Source organism: Herpailurus yagouaroundi, unplaced genomic scaffold (genome assembly GCF_014898765.1).
Source record: "Herpailurus yagouaroundi ecotype Mexico unplaced genomic scaffold, PumYag 160, whole genome shotgun sequence".
Taxonomy (NCBI): domain Eukaryota; kingdom Metazoa; phylum Chordata; class Mammalia; order Carnivora; family Felidae; genus Herpailurus; species Herpailurus yagouaroundi.
In genome coordinates, this window is record NW_024412401.1 from 23,273,286 (window position 1) to 23,289,543 (window position 16,258).

The window sequence follows — 16,258 nt, forward strand, 5'->3', positions numbered from 1 at the left end:
CAGTGCTCGGGCCGGCACGGACCGCACTCGGGGCGTCGGCCGCCGGCGGCGCGGAGTCCGAGGCCCGAGGCCAGCGGCGGCAGCAGCAGAAGCAGCAGCGGGAAGAGCGAGGTGGAGCGCGGCATGGTCTGCTTCGGGACGGCACTGGCGCCTCTTCTTCGCGCTGCGCTGGGCTTCGTGCGCGCCGCGCCGCCACCCGGCCCGCCCCGCGGCCGCTGATTGGCCGGGGCTCCACCGCGGGGCGCCTCAGCCGGCTGCCCGGCCTGGGACCGGAGCGGAGGGATGGGCTCCAGGCCGCCCCAATTCCGAGCTGGAGTGATGTCCTGAGACCTACTCTCCCAGACCTGGTGGGTTCTTGGGGGAAACAGACCACTCCAGGCGGGAACTTGCCCGAGCACGCTGTGGTAGCGCCCGGATTGGATGTACGGTCTCCAGATCCAAAGCTAGCTCCAACTATCATGTCCCTTAATCCTCCTAAGAGGATCAGGCTTGTACAGACAATGGAGCATTGTTTAATTGTTCCCCCAGCCCCCCCCGGGCCCCCCCCCACCCCGGCATGCTACTAAAGTCACGGTATACTTCACAGTTAAAAATGACTTTGGTTGTGATGAGATATGGTCATCTATTTTGGGTTGACCTCGGACTTTCAAACTTTGCACAGCGTTTAACTGCACAAAACCTGCAGTTATTTAGCCAGTTTTCAATCCTTTTGTTACTACAAATAATGCTGTGATGAATGTCCTGGCTCACAAGCGTCAGCATATCTGTGGTTCGTGGGCAGATATGGTAGCCCAGGTTTTTGTAGTCAGATATTTATTCATGTGGCCTCTGCTTGAAGCCAGGCTCTGTGTATTCTATCCCTGGCCCAGTTCTGGCAGGGGACCCAAACAGGACACCCTAGGGAGTCCTGATTGCTGGAGTTTGATGTGTGGCCAAGTGAAGACATTGGATGGAGGGAGGGACTTGCTGACCAAGCTGTATGGATGGCTCTTCCTGCCTTTACACCTTAATCCTCATTTGCCCTGTGCAGTTTTTCCTTTTTCTGAACTCTTAGAGATGGAGGGGCCTTTTGGATTGTTGTCCATTTTCCTATAAAACTGTCTGCAAGCCCATAGCCCAGTGAACTCTGGGTCCCAGAGTGCCAATTAACACTGTGGGCAACATCTGTGGGCCCCATGAGATTATGGGAAAAAGAAGAGATGAGTTCTCCTGGCAGGGAAGGGGGTTGAGGCCCCTCTGTTGTCTGGCAGGTAGTGAGTTCCTGTGGTGTGAATTTCTACCTTCTCTGCTCACAGCTGGCATACAGGGGAGGCTAGCTCATACTGCACTTAGGGGGGGTGCATGCATCCTCAGAAGCTGCTGAAGTGGGTGTGAATGTCCCAGTCTGAGGAGCTAAGGAGAGGAGTTAGGGTCAGCAGAGATTTCTCCATAAATGGGCCATAGACTTGAATCTCAAGTGTAACAGTCAAGCCATTCATAGAAGGCCCTCTTCCAGGCTGAGAGAAAACAAAATCCCTGCCTCCAAGCCCCTGGTGGGCCATTCCAGAGCAGAGAGAGGGGTGGGTTTTCATGCATGGGAGAGGGGGTTATAGAAGGACAGATTTCAATTTGATACTGTGTAAGAGGGAGCATAGCCAGATGTGGAGCTCTTTAAAGATGGAAATTTACATGCTGAGCAGCCAAGATATGATAGAGGATTTGCCCTCCTGCTGTACATAACTATAACACCTAGAAAAATTAATACAACAACTGTTTGCAGGTACTGGCCTTGAATGGGGATAGCTGGGTGGATTCAAATGAAGCAGATGAAGTTGAGAATCTTGAGCCTTTGAGTTATTCTAAGCACCCCCCCCTTTTTTTTTTCTGCCAGTGGAAGCAGTTTGCCAATTGTGTCTGAGAAGATTCACTTTCTCTTGGTTAAGGACCCTGTGATGAAGTTACCCAGGGCTGTTACCTTGTAAGTCATACCCTTTCTCTTCAAGGCCTACCCCACCTGGGGTGCTCGGGTGGCTCAGTTGGTTAAGCGTCGACTTTAGCTCAGGTCAGGATCTCACAGTTTGTGAGTTCTAGCCCTGCATTGGGCTCTGTGCTGACAGTGCGGAGCCTGGAACCTGCTTCTAGTTCTGTGTCTTCTCTCTCTGTCCCTTCCCCACTCATGCGCTCTCTTTCTCTCTCTCTCTGTCTCAAAAATAAACATTAAAAAAAAAAAAAAAAAGACTTACCCCGCCTGCCTCTTGTGGCCACTAGACTCTCAACTGGCATCGGAGTTCCATATGCTTGAGCAGGGCAAATACAAAGTCTAATCTGAAAAGATAGAGCGTTTATACCACAAAAATGTCAGGATTTTGCTAAATTACATTGCAGCAACTTGGGGAGTATGTGCAGGAATGGATTCTAAGGGTGAAAGACCAAAGAGGACAGAATATAACTCTTGATTGAGTTGATGTAGGTGTTCTGGGTTCAGTGTTTTGGTTGGTGTAGCTGGGGGTGACTGTATAGTTTACTTAGCTGCTTAAATGAAACTGAGGCTTAATGATGATCTGTAATCAGTTAAGTTGAGATACCAGTACTTCCCTAGTGTGTTGTAAAGGAAGAAATAAAAAAGGCTTAGGGAAGATCTTGAAATAAATGAATTACGGACACCCTGCACAACCACCCACTACATTCCCCAAGGGGCTCCAGAGGACATCTCCCCTATGACATTGGGAAGTTCATTAACAAGGGGAGTTCTGGTATCCTTGAAAAGCTCGGTGTGTGCTCTCCGCTGTTGGCGTATATGATTGAGAGATGCCACCCTTGAGATGTCCCCTAGGGATGGTGGGATTGCAGAGGAGCAGAAGCCAAGTGGCAGCACTTAACTGCCAAAGACATAGCAGGGTGCAGCTACCATGATGGCCAGTAGGATGAGGTGACATCCTTGTTTTGACTCACAGGGATCTTTGGCAGTGTCTGGTTGTCACAGTGTCCCTAGGAAAGAAAGAGTGGACATCCTCCTAAAATGTTACTTGCTGCACACAATAGGAAAACTGGTGTCCAAAAGCTGATTTGAATCACCAGGGTGCCTTATCCAGTTTTCAGACCTAATGTAGAAGAGGTCAGGTCCCCTTGCAGAAGGATGCTATTCAAATTCTATAAATCCTCCCTAAGGCCTAACTAGAAGGATATCTGTCCATTTACTAGAGTGGCTCCCTGTAGCCCATAGTGAAAGGAAGGGGGCATTGCCTCACTCAGGGCCCACATTCAAATCACAGTGAACCCCCCTGTGGTTACTTCCCAGGCCCTGCATAGAAGAGACGCATTGGCAACTGGCAGAATCTCCACATGAGTTCTGTGACACGTGGAGTCAGGGCTATTATAAGAGGCAGGGCCGGGTGAAAGCCCCTTGAACTTTACCTTTTCACCTGGAGAGTTAGCAGCTGCCATCAGCTTCCTCATAAATAATTGAAGGAGGAGTCACCTTGCCACGGGGAGGATTCATTTTCTTAGAAGACAGCACAGTCTAGTCTCACTTGAGGAAAGCATTTGTCTCCTTTTAACATGCCCTTAGCTCTGCTCCTTTCAAAGTAATAGTATGTCATTATTGTGCTAAGGAGCATTTGGTCTCTTCTGGAGCCAGTGTCAATATAGAAATGTACACTTGACCCTTGAGCAACATGGATTTGAACCGTGCAGATCCACTTGTGTGCAGATTTTTTATAGTATAGTGCTGTAAATGTGTTTTCCTTGTGGTTTTCTTAATAACATTTTCTTTTCTCTAGCTTACTTTATTGTAAGAATACAGTATTCAATGACATATAATTTTTATATGTCAATTCATGGCATATAGAATATGTGTTAGTTGACCATGTTATTGGTAAGGCTTCTGATCAACAGTAGGCTATTAGTAGTTAAGTTTCAGGGAGTCAAACTCCCAAACTATGCAGGTTTTCAACTCTGCAGATGGTCAGTGCCCCTAACCCCTCCACGCTGTTCAAGGGTCAACTGTAGTTGTTTTTTTCTTATTCTCTTCTCAGATGTCTCCCTGTTGCAGGGGAGATGGTTCTCTGTTCATCCTGCTGCATCACATCCCTAATTTGTAGATTCTCTGATTCATTTTCATTCAACAATCTCTCAGAGGGCCTGCTACTGCTTGCCAGGCCTGTGCGGGGTACTGGGGTAGGGGGTGGGGTAGATGAGTAAGCCAGGTGCTGTGTGCTCAAGAAGGTGGCCTCAGGAAGGCAGATTGGAGGCAATAAATAAACGCTAGTTCAGAAAAGTGCTTGGGGAAAAGAGTCCACCTTCTGGAAAACATGTTCCCTAAACTGATCCTTGAGGAGCCAGAAAACGTTGTCTAGAGAGAGGGAAAGCTGTGTGGCTGAAAGCTTGAAGACCAGAGAGAACATGGCACAGCCAGGAACGAGGAGAAGTCTCAGCCCAGCTGCGGTGCTCTGGAGAGTGCAGAGGCCAGGAAGGTCAGTGAGGGCCAGATCACTGTCCTGGCTCAGCCAGCTAAGAAGCTTGGAAACATGGAATCCAGGCCAGTAGCTCAGGCCTGTGTTGCTGTCTGACAGACTGACCCTTTAAAGGTGTGGGGTGAAAAGGGATAGGAAATACGCACTGAACAATCAGAGGATAAGTCTTTGAGGAGAGTCCTTCCTGGTTTCTCTGTTCTCTTCAGCATCTTTTCCCAGAGCTTCTACCAAACACAAGGTTTGTGTTGTGGCCACCTGTGCACATTGCCACCTGGTGGACAATGCAGGGATTACAGACCTAGCAATAACATTCCTCATTCATTAGTTCCCTCTATACTTCCTAATAATTCAAATGAACCAACGTGCTGAGATAAAACACTCTCGGTTAGGAGGAGAGACCAGAAATGGATACAGATAATCATTGTGTGCTCAGAGGTATGAGTCTCCCTCCCTGAAGCAATGGGGTTCTTGAGGGAGATCAGGGAAGGCTTCACAGAGGTGATATCTGAGCTGGGTCAAGTAGGAAGAAAGGGTCTTTAGAGACCACCTCTGACATCCTCACTTTACAGAGGGGTGTTACTGAAGCACAGGATGGGAAGAAACTTACTCAAAGTTACAGAACCCTGCAGAACCAGAGCAGAGCTGGGGCGAGGACCCAGGTCTCTGGGTGTCCTGGCCCAGAACTCCTTTTCCAGTACGTGGTTTGCCTTCAGTTTAAATGGGTCCCTCTCCTGGTGCTATGGAAATAGCCTTTGCAGGGTCGGTCTGCTGCTCCGGGCTGTTCCTGTGCAGCTGCAGCCCAGCACCTTGACCCAGTGTGCCTTCTTGTGCAATAATTTCATTGTCTGCATTCCATCTGTGATCAGTTGCAAAGCACCAAAATCTTCCTCAGGGAGGACACTGTTCTTGAGCCAAGATCTTGGCCAACATGGGAAGAGGGCCCAAGTTATGTCCCTAGAACACCTATCCTCAGAGACTGGCATACTTCTTGGCACACAGGTACTTCATAAATATTGTGACATGAATGAATGGGTGAGGGCAGGGTTGGCGGATGGTGCCTGTGAGGTCAGTCCAGATATCCTGTGGACTTATCGAGAGTTGAGTCTAGTCCAGGAAGATACAGGCCAAAGTCACAAAGGTCACTGACTGCCCAGTTAAGGAGTTTGTCTTTCTTCTACCAGCAGGGGGAGACAGGCTTATTTGTGACAGAGAAGAGACAGGATCAGACTATAAATTTCATTTCATTCTTTTTCAAAGTGAGAAAAATTGTCCCTAGTCGGGGGTCATACCCGCTCCCAAAAGTCATCATTGTTACTTAATGAAGAAATTGCACTAGATCATCTGGATATCTGGGTTCTTCTGTTTCTAAATTTAATAATTAAGCTGGCCATATGTCTTTGGAATAAATAGAGGCTGTTCTGTGATAAGCTCCCAATGCTCAGGAAATAAGCATGGCCTTTGTGAGGTGCTGCTGGATTCCCTTCTGTCATGTCACCAGAACTCTGAACCCTGCTAAATACATGGTTGCAAGATAGTAAGTCTGCCTAACCTGGGTTCTTTCCTCGCTCTCTGCCAACCACAGCACCATTACATAGCTCCTGGGAAGAGGTCTCTAGTGGAGTACTATAGGGCTCTATTCTATTCAGGGTTTTTATCAATAACCTGGATGAACTCAGCAGAAGTATCCAAATGCCCTCAAACTTCAAAAGAGATAGATGTGCGTTGATGTGCATTGGATAGAAGAAGCAATATTCAGAAAGGTTGCATAAGTTAGAACGGTAGAGGGAAATCAGATGTTGAAATGTTCTACAAACAGACGTCAAGTTCTTTATTTAGATTCAACACTAAAATGAAAAAACGTGAGGGAGGGTAAATTAAATCTATCATACAAGGTTGTGTCCAGGTTCAAAGGGGTCATGTCTGGAGCATCGTAATTCCTTAGAAACAGGTCCCTATTACTATGGATGAAATTTTGCTGAACTTGAGCATTTTAAAACAAGTGTTTTAGCCTTTCTCCCACTTTAAAGTGGCTGCCTTCCCAGCCTCCCCAGGGCAGTTGGTGGCAATTCAGTAATGACCCTTCCTTAATAGTGTAAAGAGAAGAATTGTAGAATTGAGGGAAACCACTATTATAATCCAAGAATTTAAAATAGTCATTTGAAGCCCAGACACTGGAGCCAGCAAGCACCTGGAAGATGGGCTCTCCTGGAAGAGATAGCATCTCCTTGTGTCTGGAAGGAGCTCACTTTGCAATTCTTTTCTCTGAACCATGTGGCATGAATGCACCAAGAACTACTCCTTCCAGGGAAGGAGAGAGCCTTGTTTTCGAGGAAACACATTTCCAGTGTTTCTTTGTTTCTGGACATCCAATAACAGAGTTATATTGGACCCGATCCTCATATGTCTCTGACTTTTTCATTTTCCTTTCATTTTTTTCAATTTTGAGAATAAGCATTTACAAGGCCTCCCCTGTATCCCAGATGCATTGAACCAGATCTAGTCATGGCTTTAAAGCCACTATGATCTATGAGGGGAGCTGAGACTCAGACACAGTGACCTGTGATGTGACTGTATACTCTGTGTCCCAGTCAGTACCCAGCAGAGAGTAGGTGTCCCCAGGTGGCTGAGGTTCACTGAGTGCTTAATATGTGTCACGCACCCTCCTAAACGCTTTATGTGAATTAACCCATTTCAACTTCACATGACCATGCAGCATGAATACCTTATCTCAGATTAAACTGAAAATCAGAGAGGTTAACAGTAACTTGGTCAGAATTATCCAGCTAGGACACAACGGAACTGGCCCCAAAGTTCGCACTCAAAATCGCTGCAGCTGAGTGCTTCTCCATAAATATGTGTTACGTAGCAAATAAAGAAGGCCTCCATATGTGCCATAAAAGAGATATAGACCACGTCAAGAAAAGGAAGATTACACCATAGTGACCAGGAGACACTTGGTGACAGCTATTATGCTTGAACTAGGACTTACTGAACAAAAACGCTGGTGATAAGCAGGAGGGGGAGAAGGTGGTCCACGTAGGAGTGAAGAGATCAAACACATATGGCCTGAACTTGTCAATTGTGGTGTCTGTTTGCTCCCTGCATGATCCTCTCCCACTCTACCATAGGTGATCAGACCAGGGGTGTTATGGACTGAATTATGTCTGCCCCTCCAATTCACATGTTGAAGCCCTAACCCCAGTATTTTAGGGTGTGTTTGAAGATTGGAACTTCTAAAGAAGTAGTTAAAATTAAAATGAGGCCATTAGGATGGGCCAAATCCAATCTGATTTGTGTCCTCCTAAGAAGAGGAAATTAAGATACCAGGGACACACAGGTACAGGGGAGAGGCCACGTGAAGACAGTGAGAAGGCAGCACTATGCAAGCCAAACTGAGAGGCCTCAATAGAAACCAAACTTGCTGATACCTTGATCTTGGACACCTAGCTTCCAGAATTGTGAAAGAATAAATTTCTGTTGGGTAAGCCCCACTGTGTGGTGGTATTTTTTATGGCAGCCCTTAGCAAAGTAAGAAAGGGCTGTAAGACTGAACCAAAGACAGAAGAACATAGACTGGCCTGTGACCTACTTGGGGATAAAGAGAAACTGGGGCAGAGCTTTTCTGTTATCGGTTAGAACTGGGGTACCCTGCAAAGGAGGGGGGTAGTCAGCAGTGGTGAGTTGAAGCCACAAGAGAGCAGAAACCATAAAAAAGCAAATGTGCTGAACCATAAAAGAGATTGAAGCAAAAATGCCAAAAGGAAGAGAGAGAGAGAGATGAGAAAGACCCCTCAGCCACGGGCGTGGAGGGACCGTTCCCAAGAGTGGCTTCAGTTTCTAGCTCATTCCCAGGTTGGGTCCCAGACCCCTGTGGGGGAGTATTAGGAAACCCAGCTGGCTAAAGGCAACTTGAGTGGGCTCTGTTCCTTCTGAGTGGACACTGTTCCTTCTGAAAGATCCAGAGAAGCGTGAAAGGCTGTGTTTAGTGACAGATTGGCAACTCACAAAAAGTGTAATGTGTGCAGGAAACTAGTGGAGATCAGGCTGGAAAAGCAGGTTGAAGCAACTCCTTGGAAGGTTTGGAATGCCAGGGGCAGGAGTGCAGGCCATGGGAGGGCGCTTGGCAAGGGTGAGGAAGGTCCTTGTCTCCTAGTGTTGATGCAGGGCCCCAGGCTCCTTCTGCATTGTGGCTGCACCATTCCGAACACCACCTCCTCCGAGCAGGCGGAAGGGAGATGAGGAAGCCAGCCCTCCCACACAGAGGTGAAGGGATGGGGAAGAACCACTGGGAGGCAGAATGAATGGAGCGAGACCAGGGGAGGAGCCACAGAAAACTTATGGGGGATGAGAGCGTGGTGGGGCCATTACCTGGCCTAGGAGCTGATGGATGTGGTGAACTGACAGACGGGGACATCTGGGGTCTAGTTCCCGTTTGGCCTGGAAGACCATTTGGGAACAGTGTGGCCATTGAGAATCCATGGCCATTGTGGTAACTGGGAAATCTTAATTCATCCTCAGCAGCAAGAGGCATGCTCTGCCCCGATCAGGATGCAGCCACACCTTATATTCCTGCATCTGTGTGTGTGTTATTTGGTTCTTGGTCCCGCTGACAAGTGCTTAACTCTTGCTCTGTGTCTCAAGGTCAGCCTCCCAAGACAGATGGTCTGCTGGGCAGAGTGTCCATCACAGATAATAGGTTGACATAGTTTATGACAGGCTGCTCTTGGGCCCGGCACCTGGTCCGGTGGGCAGTGCCCTGGGGCAGAGTCCTGTGGCACCAGGGCGTCTGCTCATGCCCTTGGCACAGCTCTGCGGGCATGGCAGGCTTTCTGAGGCTTGGCCAATCCCGTGAGTACACTTCCCCTCCTAAGCCTTAGTTTGCTTGCCCTTCAAATAAAGGACTTGGACCCCATGATGCTTACAAGCCCTCCATATTCTGTGCTGCATCAGCTAGGGCAACATTTGCTATAATGAATAAGCCCACGCTTGCTGGCTTATTGCAGTAGAACTTCATTTCTTGCTCACGGACCAGTGTGTGAGAGGACAGTTGGTGCAGAGGACAGATTCCTCTACATAGTGACTCAGGAACCCAGGCTCCTTCCATCCCATTGCTTTAGGGTGTTTGAGTCCAAAACCAGCAGATGGAGAAGAAGGTAGTAAAGACACACTTGCTTTGGCCCAGAAGTAACTCCTATCATCTCTGCTCACATTCCATTGGTGAGCCTTAGTCCCATGTCTGTTCCTAGATGCCGGGGCCTGGGGAGTGTGGCCCTGGCTGGACAGATGCTTCCAAGCAGCAGCCTCACTTTATGAAAAGGGAACAGGAATCCTGGTGGACAGCTAGCTGGTTCTGTTGCATGGGTGGGGTTCAGTTTTGAACTTGTCTCCAGCCTCTTCTCCCAGCAATGGGTGACCTTGTTTCCAAGGAGAATCTTGAAGCCCGTGGTCCTAGTTTCCCACTTTATTGCCTTGAGGCAGAGTCCTACTTTATTACCTGTCATAATTTTTATAGCTAGCCAAAGAGGCCTTTGCTGCTGGGCAAAGTTCTGATAGCTCAGGGGGCCCACTGCCCACACGAGGGGGCTAAAAGAGATAGCAAGTGTCCAGGAGAGAAGAAATAGGAGGGATGTTCCTGCTTTGCAGGAGAAGAGGAGGAAGGGCAGAAAAATAACCAGTTATGTTCTGAAACAAGGAAGAAGGCCGCCTGCCTGCTTCCATTTCTCTGGTAAATATTTGACTGGATGTTTGCCTTTTCTCTGAGGTTTTTGGGTGCTGTGAAGAGAACTGGGCAGAACACCAGAATATCAGAAGCAGTCAATAACCAAGAGGCCAGAGAAACTCAAAGAACAATCCAGAGACGGAGATCGCTCACTGGGACCACAGGCAGTGCTTTCCCACCAAGATGATTTCTGCAAACTCCAGGTGAGTTATCAGGTCACACGGGACACACAGGACACACAAGTCACGCAGGACAACCACATGTTCATGGCAACTGTCTTCTTTGATGTCGGTGATTCATGGAAGCTGGGAGAAAGGCATAGGTTTAGTTGGTTTATAGGTTTAGTTAGGTTTATATATGTGGGTTATATATATGTGGTTATAGTTGGTTTATAGGTTTAGTTAGGTTTATATATGTGGGAATAAACCATGGATGGGTTCCTGGGTCAATGAACAGGTTTCTGCTTATCTTCAGTTTGGAGCCAGAGTAGAATGGGAAGAGCCCAGATAATGGTGTTGAAAGACCTGAGTTGGAATCCTGGCTCTGTAGTTTCTGGGAAATCTGAAAACCTCAGTTTCCTCACCCATAAGTCAAGTGTAATATCCCCAGCTTTGTGAAGATCATGTGAAAAAAGAATGTGAAAGGATTTGAGGTCTGTGAAGTCCTGTACAAATGCCAGGAATTAAGAATTCTCACATTGAAACTTGTCTCCAGCCAAACATTGAAACTTAAATATTTAATTAAAAAAATTTTTTTAATCTTACTTAAGTCTTAAAAGACCTGAAAAGACTAGCCCAAAATATGACAGAAAGTAGAACTGTCACTTTCTGGTGTCGTCGTGTGTCTGGTTAGATCGTCTAGGGATGCCATGGAGGGTGAGAGACAGAAGAGGCATCGTGGAAAGACAGACGGAGTCTAGACTGTCTAATGGGAGTCCCTTGGGAAAGCAGATGAGGGTTTCCCCACTGTCTGCGGGTAGAGCTTCCTTCCTATGAAACCTTTCATGAGCCAGAATGCTATCAAGCCATTACGTGGAAACATTTTTGAGCATTCCCAGACCCCCAAAATAACCTCTCTTAGGCTTTTCTGTTGCCTTCGGACACATCTTGCCAACAGGTGCACAAAAATAGATGGAGATGAAGTTCCAATGCTCACAGACAGTTCAAAGCTCTGGTGGCTTGATGGAGATGCTGAGTGTGCTCCCTGGGGAAGGAGCTTGGTGGGACCCATCTCCCTACTGGGGTGCCTGCTGCTTCTATAATGGCTCGCTGCAAAACAAACGCCGAACACTATTTTTGCTTTTGGCCTTTTCTCATAAAGGGGAAAATCCTCTTTGGATTTCTTTCGGTTAGTGAAAACAAGTAGTAGTGTAGGTCGTTTATAAAAGCAAAGTGGCATAATGTAAACTTTTGAAAAGTGGGGCATACCTGTACCTGGAGTCCTGGGCACAGGGAAGGAGGGACGAAGCGTGAGGGCAGTGGGTGGAGAAGGACATGGGACAGGAAATAGACCAGAGGGTGGCCTGAAGGACAGGTGGACGGAAAGGAGAGTCAGCTAAGTGCTGGGGGACACGAATTAGGAAACCTGAGGGCATTGGTCTCTTTCTCCCCTCATTCCAGCTGGGCTCCTTGGGCTAGGAGGGAAGGGCTAAGAGGGAGCAGGGGTGTGTGGCTGGATGTGGACTTCAGGAAGGTCCCTCTGGTCACGGGGTAGAGGAGGGATGAGGGGTCAGTGCAGGAGGTATGGGACGTGGCAGGGATTTGACCCTGAAGTCCAGGTGAGGGTGAGGGCAGCCTAGACTGTGGTAGTGGCTTTGGGGACAGAGACATGTCTGGATTCAGCAGGGATTGGAGGGTCTACCTGACAGGGCTTGATCTGGGGGCGTGTTGGAGAGCGTGCCTCTGCGTCTCTGGCTTGGCCTAATGGGTGGACAGTGGTGCCATTCCTGACATGAGGTTCCCCAAGGAGGAACAGATTGGGAGGACTGTTCAGTTGGGACATGTTAGGGTGGAGTGCCACGGGACATCCCAAACAAGATGACCAGGAGGCAGGCAATTGGCTATATGGTCTGGACTCAGAATAAAAGTCTGAGCTGGACCCCGAGAATGTGGTCCACCCCACGGGCCCGGTACCCTCTGGGCCCCAGACATTCTTTCAAAATCAGCCCCATGCCCTCCACGGCCTCCATGCACTCCTCCCAGGACCGCCTCTTTATCATGGTCATCTCCCCGGATCCCAGGCTGGCTTGTCCGGCTCTTCTTATAGGGCAGGGCTCAAGCCTGAGCACATCATCCAGATTTGTCTGCCCAGTAAAGAGTAGGGGGTCACTGTCTTCTCTGAGGACCCCAGACACAGAACCTTTATCAATGTCTTCATGTAATTTTAATGTGTGAGTCTGTTTCCTGTTTAGAAAATATACAAAGGTTTCAAATTCCAGCTCTGCCACTTGCAAGCTGAGTGACTATGGGTATTTACTTCACCTCTCCAAAGCCTCAGTTTTCCCATCCATGAAGTGGGAATAATAGTCCTTGCTGCACAGGCTGTGAAAGGATTAAGTGAGATAATAACCATAAAACCGTAGCCCCATGCCTAGCACGGGATGAACCTTCAATAAACGGTACCTATTATTACTGTTATTTTATTAAGGGAGAAGAAATGAAAATGAACGTTGCTTTATTGGACGTTTAATAGAGTAGGGAGTACAAAAAGGGGCTTTTATCTTCCTCAGTCATACATTTTTTTGTGTCAACTCTCTCTGAACTTCTCAGACATGGGTGCAACACCCCCCCATACTCACCGTCTGAAGCAGGGTGCCCAGCCAGGCTGACCATTCCTAGCTTTGCAGTAAGCTCAAAATGAACGGGCAAGGTGAAAGCAGAGGAGAGGAAGCAGAGACCTGGACACAGAGGGCAAAACAGGGGGGTCATGGGAGAAAATGGAATAAAGACACAAAAGACCAATTAATACCTCATCTCTGATCCTCACAGCTTCACGTTAGTATCTGTGTTTGAGTCCCCCTATGGACAAGTGACAGCCTGTTTCTGAACCTCGCTCTCTAAGGATCCAGCAAGACCTCGGGGATGAGAACGCTGTGTGGACCGTAAAGCCCCAATCTTTCCCATGGTGCCCGTAGCTTGGCACAGGGGACCATCCCATGGCTCATGCCCCAGTAGAGAGCTCTGTTCCCAACCTGGCCAAGCTGATTCTGTCTCTCTGAGACACTGGTGGACCCGGGGCACCCAGCCAGGGTGTCCAGCTTTTTTGTACAATGGCTTCTGTGTCTCTCAATAATGCTGGTGCTACCCTAGGAGAGTGCCCCCGGGCTCCCCTGGGGGCCAGGCTGCTGCTTGAAATCTACCTCTAGCTTGTGGAACAGCATCTGGGAGAGGCAGCTGCAGGGAAGGGGGATGCAGGCCTCAGTTAACAAGGCACCTTTCATACCCATTCTTTTAAAAAATTTTTCTTTAAAGTTTATCTTGAGAGAGAGAGGGAGTGCTTGTGTGTGCACATGAGTCGGAGAGGGGCAGAGAGAGATAGAGGGAGAGAAAATCCCAAACAGGCTCTGCACTGTCAGTGAGAGCCCTATGGCAGGGCTCGATCCCATGAACCATGAGATCATGACCTGAGCCGAAATCAAGAGTCGGACGCTTAACTGACTGAGCCACCCGGGCACCCCCGTACCCATTCTTTAAATAATACAGGGAAGTGGTGGAATTCCACCCATTCCACAGACAAGCAACTGAGGCTTCAGAAGGACAAATGATTCACCCCAGGTTGCAAGTTCTTTGATTCCAAATCCCAGGCTCTTCCCTCCAGATAGATCTGAGGTCTCACTTGAGCATGAAAACACCCCATACGTGCCCTCAAAAGGAGGTTACTGACCTAGGGCTGACCATTTCTAGTGGTACAACAAGGTCAAAATCAACGGGCACAGTCAAGGCCAAAGAGAAGGAAATGGATTTGGACACACAGAGGAGATAGCCCTGGGGGAAAAAAATGGAAGAAAAACAGGATGTGTATGTATTTCTCCTGATTCCCAGAGAGTCACAGAAAGTAACAGAGACAAAGCATCGAGGAGTAAGAGGGAATCACAGAGAAGACACATAGAACTTTCTGGAAAGGCTGTCAGAAGCAGGCCTGAAGTGGGGTTGTGGGGCTGGGAAGAAAACAAGAGATCTGTCGGCAAGGTGGCTGCCTGTGTGGGTTTTATGATAGTCCTGGGCTTAATTTTATCTTATTTAAATAATTTAAAGTTTTAAAATTGGAAGTATGTATATTTATACAAAAGAAGAGGGACTAGTATATTAAACTCATGTACATATTCCCATTGCCAGATTCCATGGCCAGTCTTGTTTCAGGGGCACCCCCTCTTCCAGGCAACCCAGCATCTCATCATGGATTTCAGTTTTGAAAGGAAGTTTGCTTTCCCCCATGGAATTCTAGAAGCTGTGCACAAATGACCCACACACAAAGTCAGCTCTTCACAAGCCCCCATGAGCCTCTCGTCTTCATCTGACAGAATCCACATTACCCTGGCCACAGAAGTGGAAAATTACATTGAAAGGTCCTAGAATGTGAGTCAGAAAGTACCTATGTGAGGGTCCACATTGCTAGGGTTCAAGTCCTGCTGGCTCCTCCACTTATTAGCTGAGTAGGCTTGGATGAGCTTCCTGATCATTCAGTGCCACAGTTTTCTTATCTGTGAAATGGGCTGATAATAGTACCTCTGTCACAGGACTGTCAGGAGGATGAAGTTAGTTAATAAATGTGTAGCCCCTAAAGCATAGTTTGGGGCACAGTGGGCCTTTGAGAAATGTTATCTGTCCCTCTACCCACTTAGGGAACGTTAGTGAGCACCTACTGGTGCCACATGCTGGGCCAGGAGCCGGGCATGCGGAGATGCATGAGAAGGGTCTCCGTCCTCAGGGAGCCCCCCATCCAGTGGGGACACAGACCCAGGAAAAGACACTTCTAAGCAGTGGCCTGGCTGCTATGACAGTGGGCTGTGTCCCAAGCATTTCAGCCTTCTCCATTCACAAGTGGCCAGACTGAGACCCGCAGGCCTTCTGAGCCTAAGGAGCCAAGGCGCTCAGCAGCAGAGCCAGGTGGCCTGGAGGCAGTTGTTCCCGGCCAGTCCTCTTACATGAGGGTCTCAGAAGTGGGTGGGTCTGGAGGGTGGCGGGGCTATTGTGGGCAAAGGTGCTGTGCTTTGGGTCACCCTGCCAGCAGCATGGAAATGGGAGACGGGTCATGGGGTCAGGCGTGGGCAGCTGCCATGGCTACTGGTTAACCAGGTGAAGGACTTCGATTCAGCTCACTGCAGGGTCAGGGGCCAAGGGCAGAAGAGTCCCCGACACCCCGGTGCCTCGCGGGGGGCCGGGCTGGCTGCCCATGCCATGCACTGGATTGGGAAGGGCTGGCAGCAGACTCTCCAGGGACAGAGGAGCAGACAGGGTCTGGGGTCTGAGGAGGTAGAAATGGAGCCTGGGAGAGTTCCTTTTCAGCCCAACATAAGGCAAATCCCTTATCTTTGGTCAGAGCTGTGCAGAAGTGGGAAGGGGATGGAAAAGAAGATCAGTTCTCATTGAGCATGAGGCGAGCACTTGACTGTCACTGTGTCTGATCATCAGGCAGCCTGGAAAGGAGGCATTAGATCCACTTTCAGGAGGACGAGAGTAAGGCCCGGAGAAGGCATGGCTCACCCACCATCACACGGCTGCTGGGGGTGGGGGGAGGGGGCTGGGCTCGCTCTCAGGTCTGCCTGGCTCCCTGTGCTTTTCCTCTAGGCCCGTGAGATGGAAGGGTTGGAGAGGATTCCTACCCCTGGAAGTGCTGCCCGAGTGTGGGTGTGGGGCTGGGGAACGTCCTAAAAGGCATTCAAGCATCTGAAGGGGCTGGATTCCAGAGCTTCTAGGTGACCAGGTGGGTGTCTGTGATCCTGACTGAGTGGATGAATGTTCTATCTCAGGGGTGGACAGGAGGCAGCTGTGCCATACCCAGCACTGCCGGTTTCTCAGTCTCCCTCCCCTCCTCCCCCTTCCTTCCTTCCTTCCTTCCTTCCTTCCTTCCTTCCTTCCTTCCTTCCTTC

At 48.9% G+C, this 16,258-nt stretch overlaps 2 protein-coding genes across 2 annotated transcripts in view; one reads left to right on the forward strand and one right to left on the reverse strand.

The window, feature by feature from the left end:
- Positions 1-184, reverse strand: part of IGFBPL1 (insulin like growth factor binding protein like 1) — a 16,100-nt gene extending 15,916 nt beyond the window's left edge. The window contains exon 1 of the mRNA XM_040482779.1: positions 3-184. Coding sequence (XP_040338713.1) covers positions 3-125 — 123 coding nt within the window. The 5' untranslated portion in view covers positions 126-184. The remainder of the gene's footprint in view (positions 1-2) is intronic.
- An 81-nt stretch (positions 185-265) lies between these two features.
- Positions 266-16,258, forward strand: part of LOC121035181 (stimulated by retinoic acid gene 6 protein-like) — a 63,444-nt gene continuing 47,451 nt past the window's right edge. The window contains exons 1-2 of the mRNA XM_040482781.1: positions 266-347; positions 10,213-10,373. Of these exons, the coding sequence (XP_040338715.1) occupies positions 10,354-10,373 (20 nt within the window). The 5' untranslated portion in view covers positions 266-347; positions 10,213-10,353. The remainder of the gene's footprint in view (positions 348-10,212; positions 10,374-16,258) is intronic.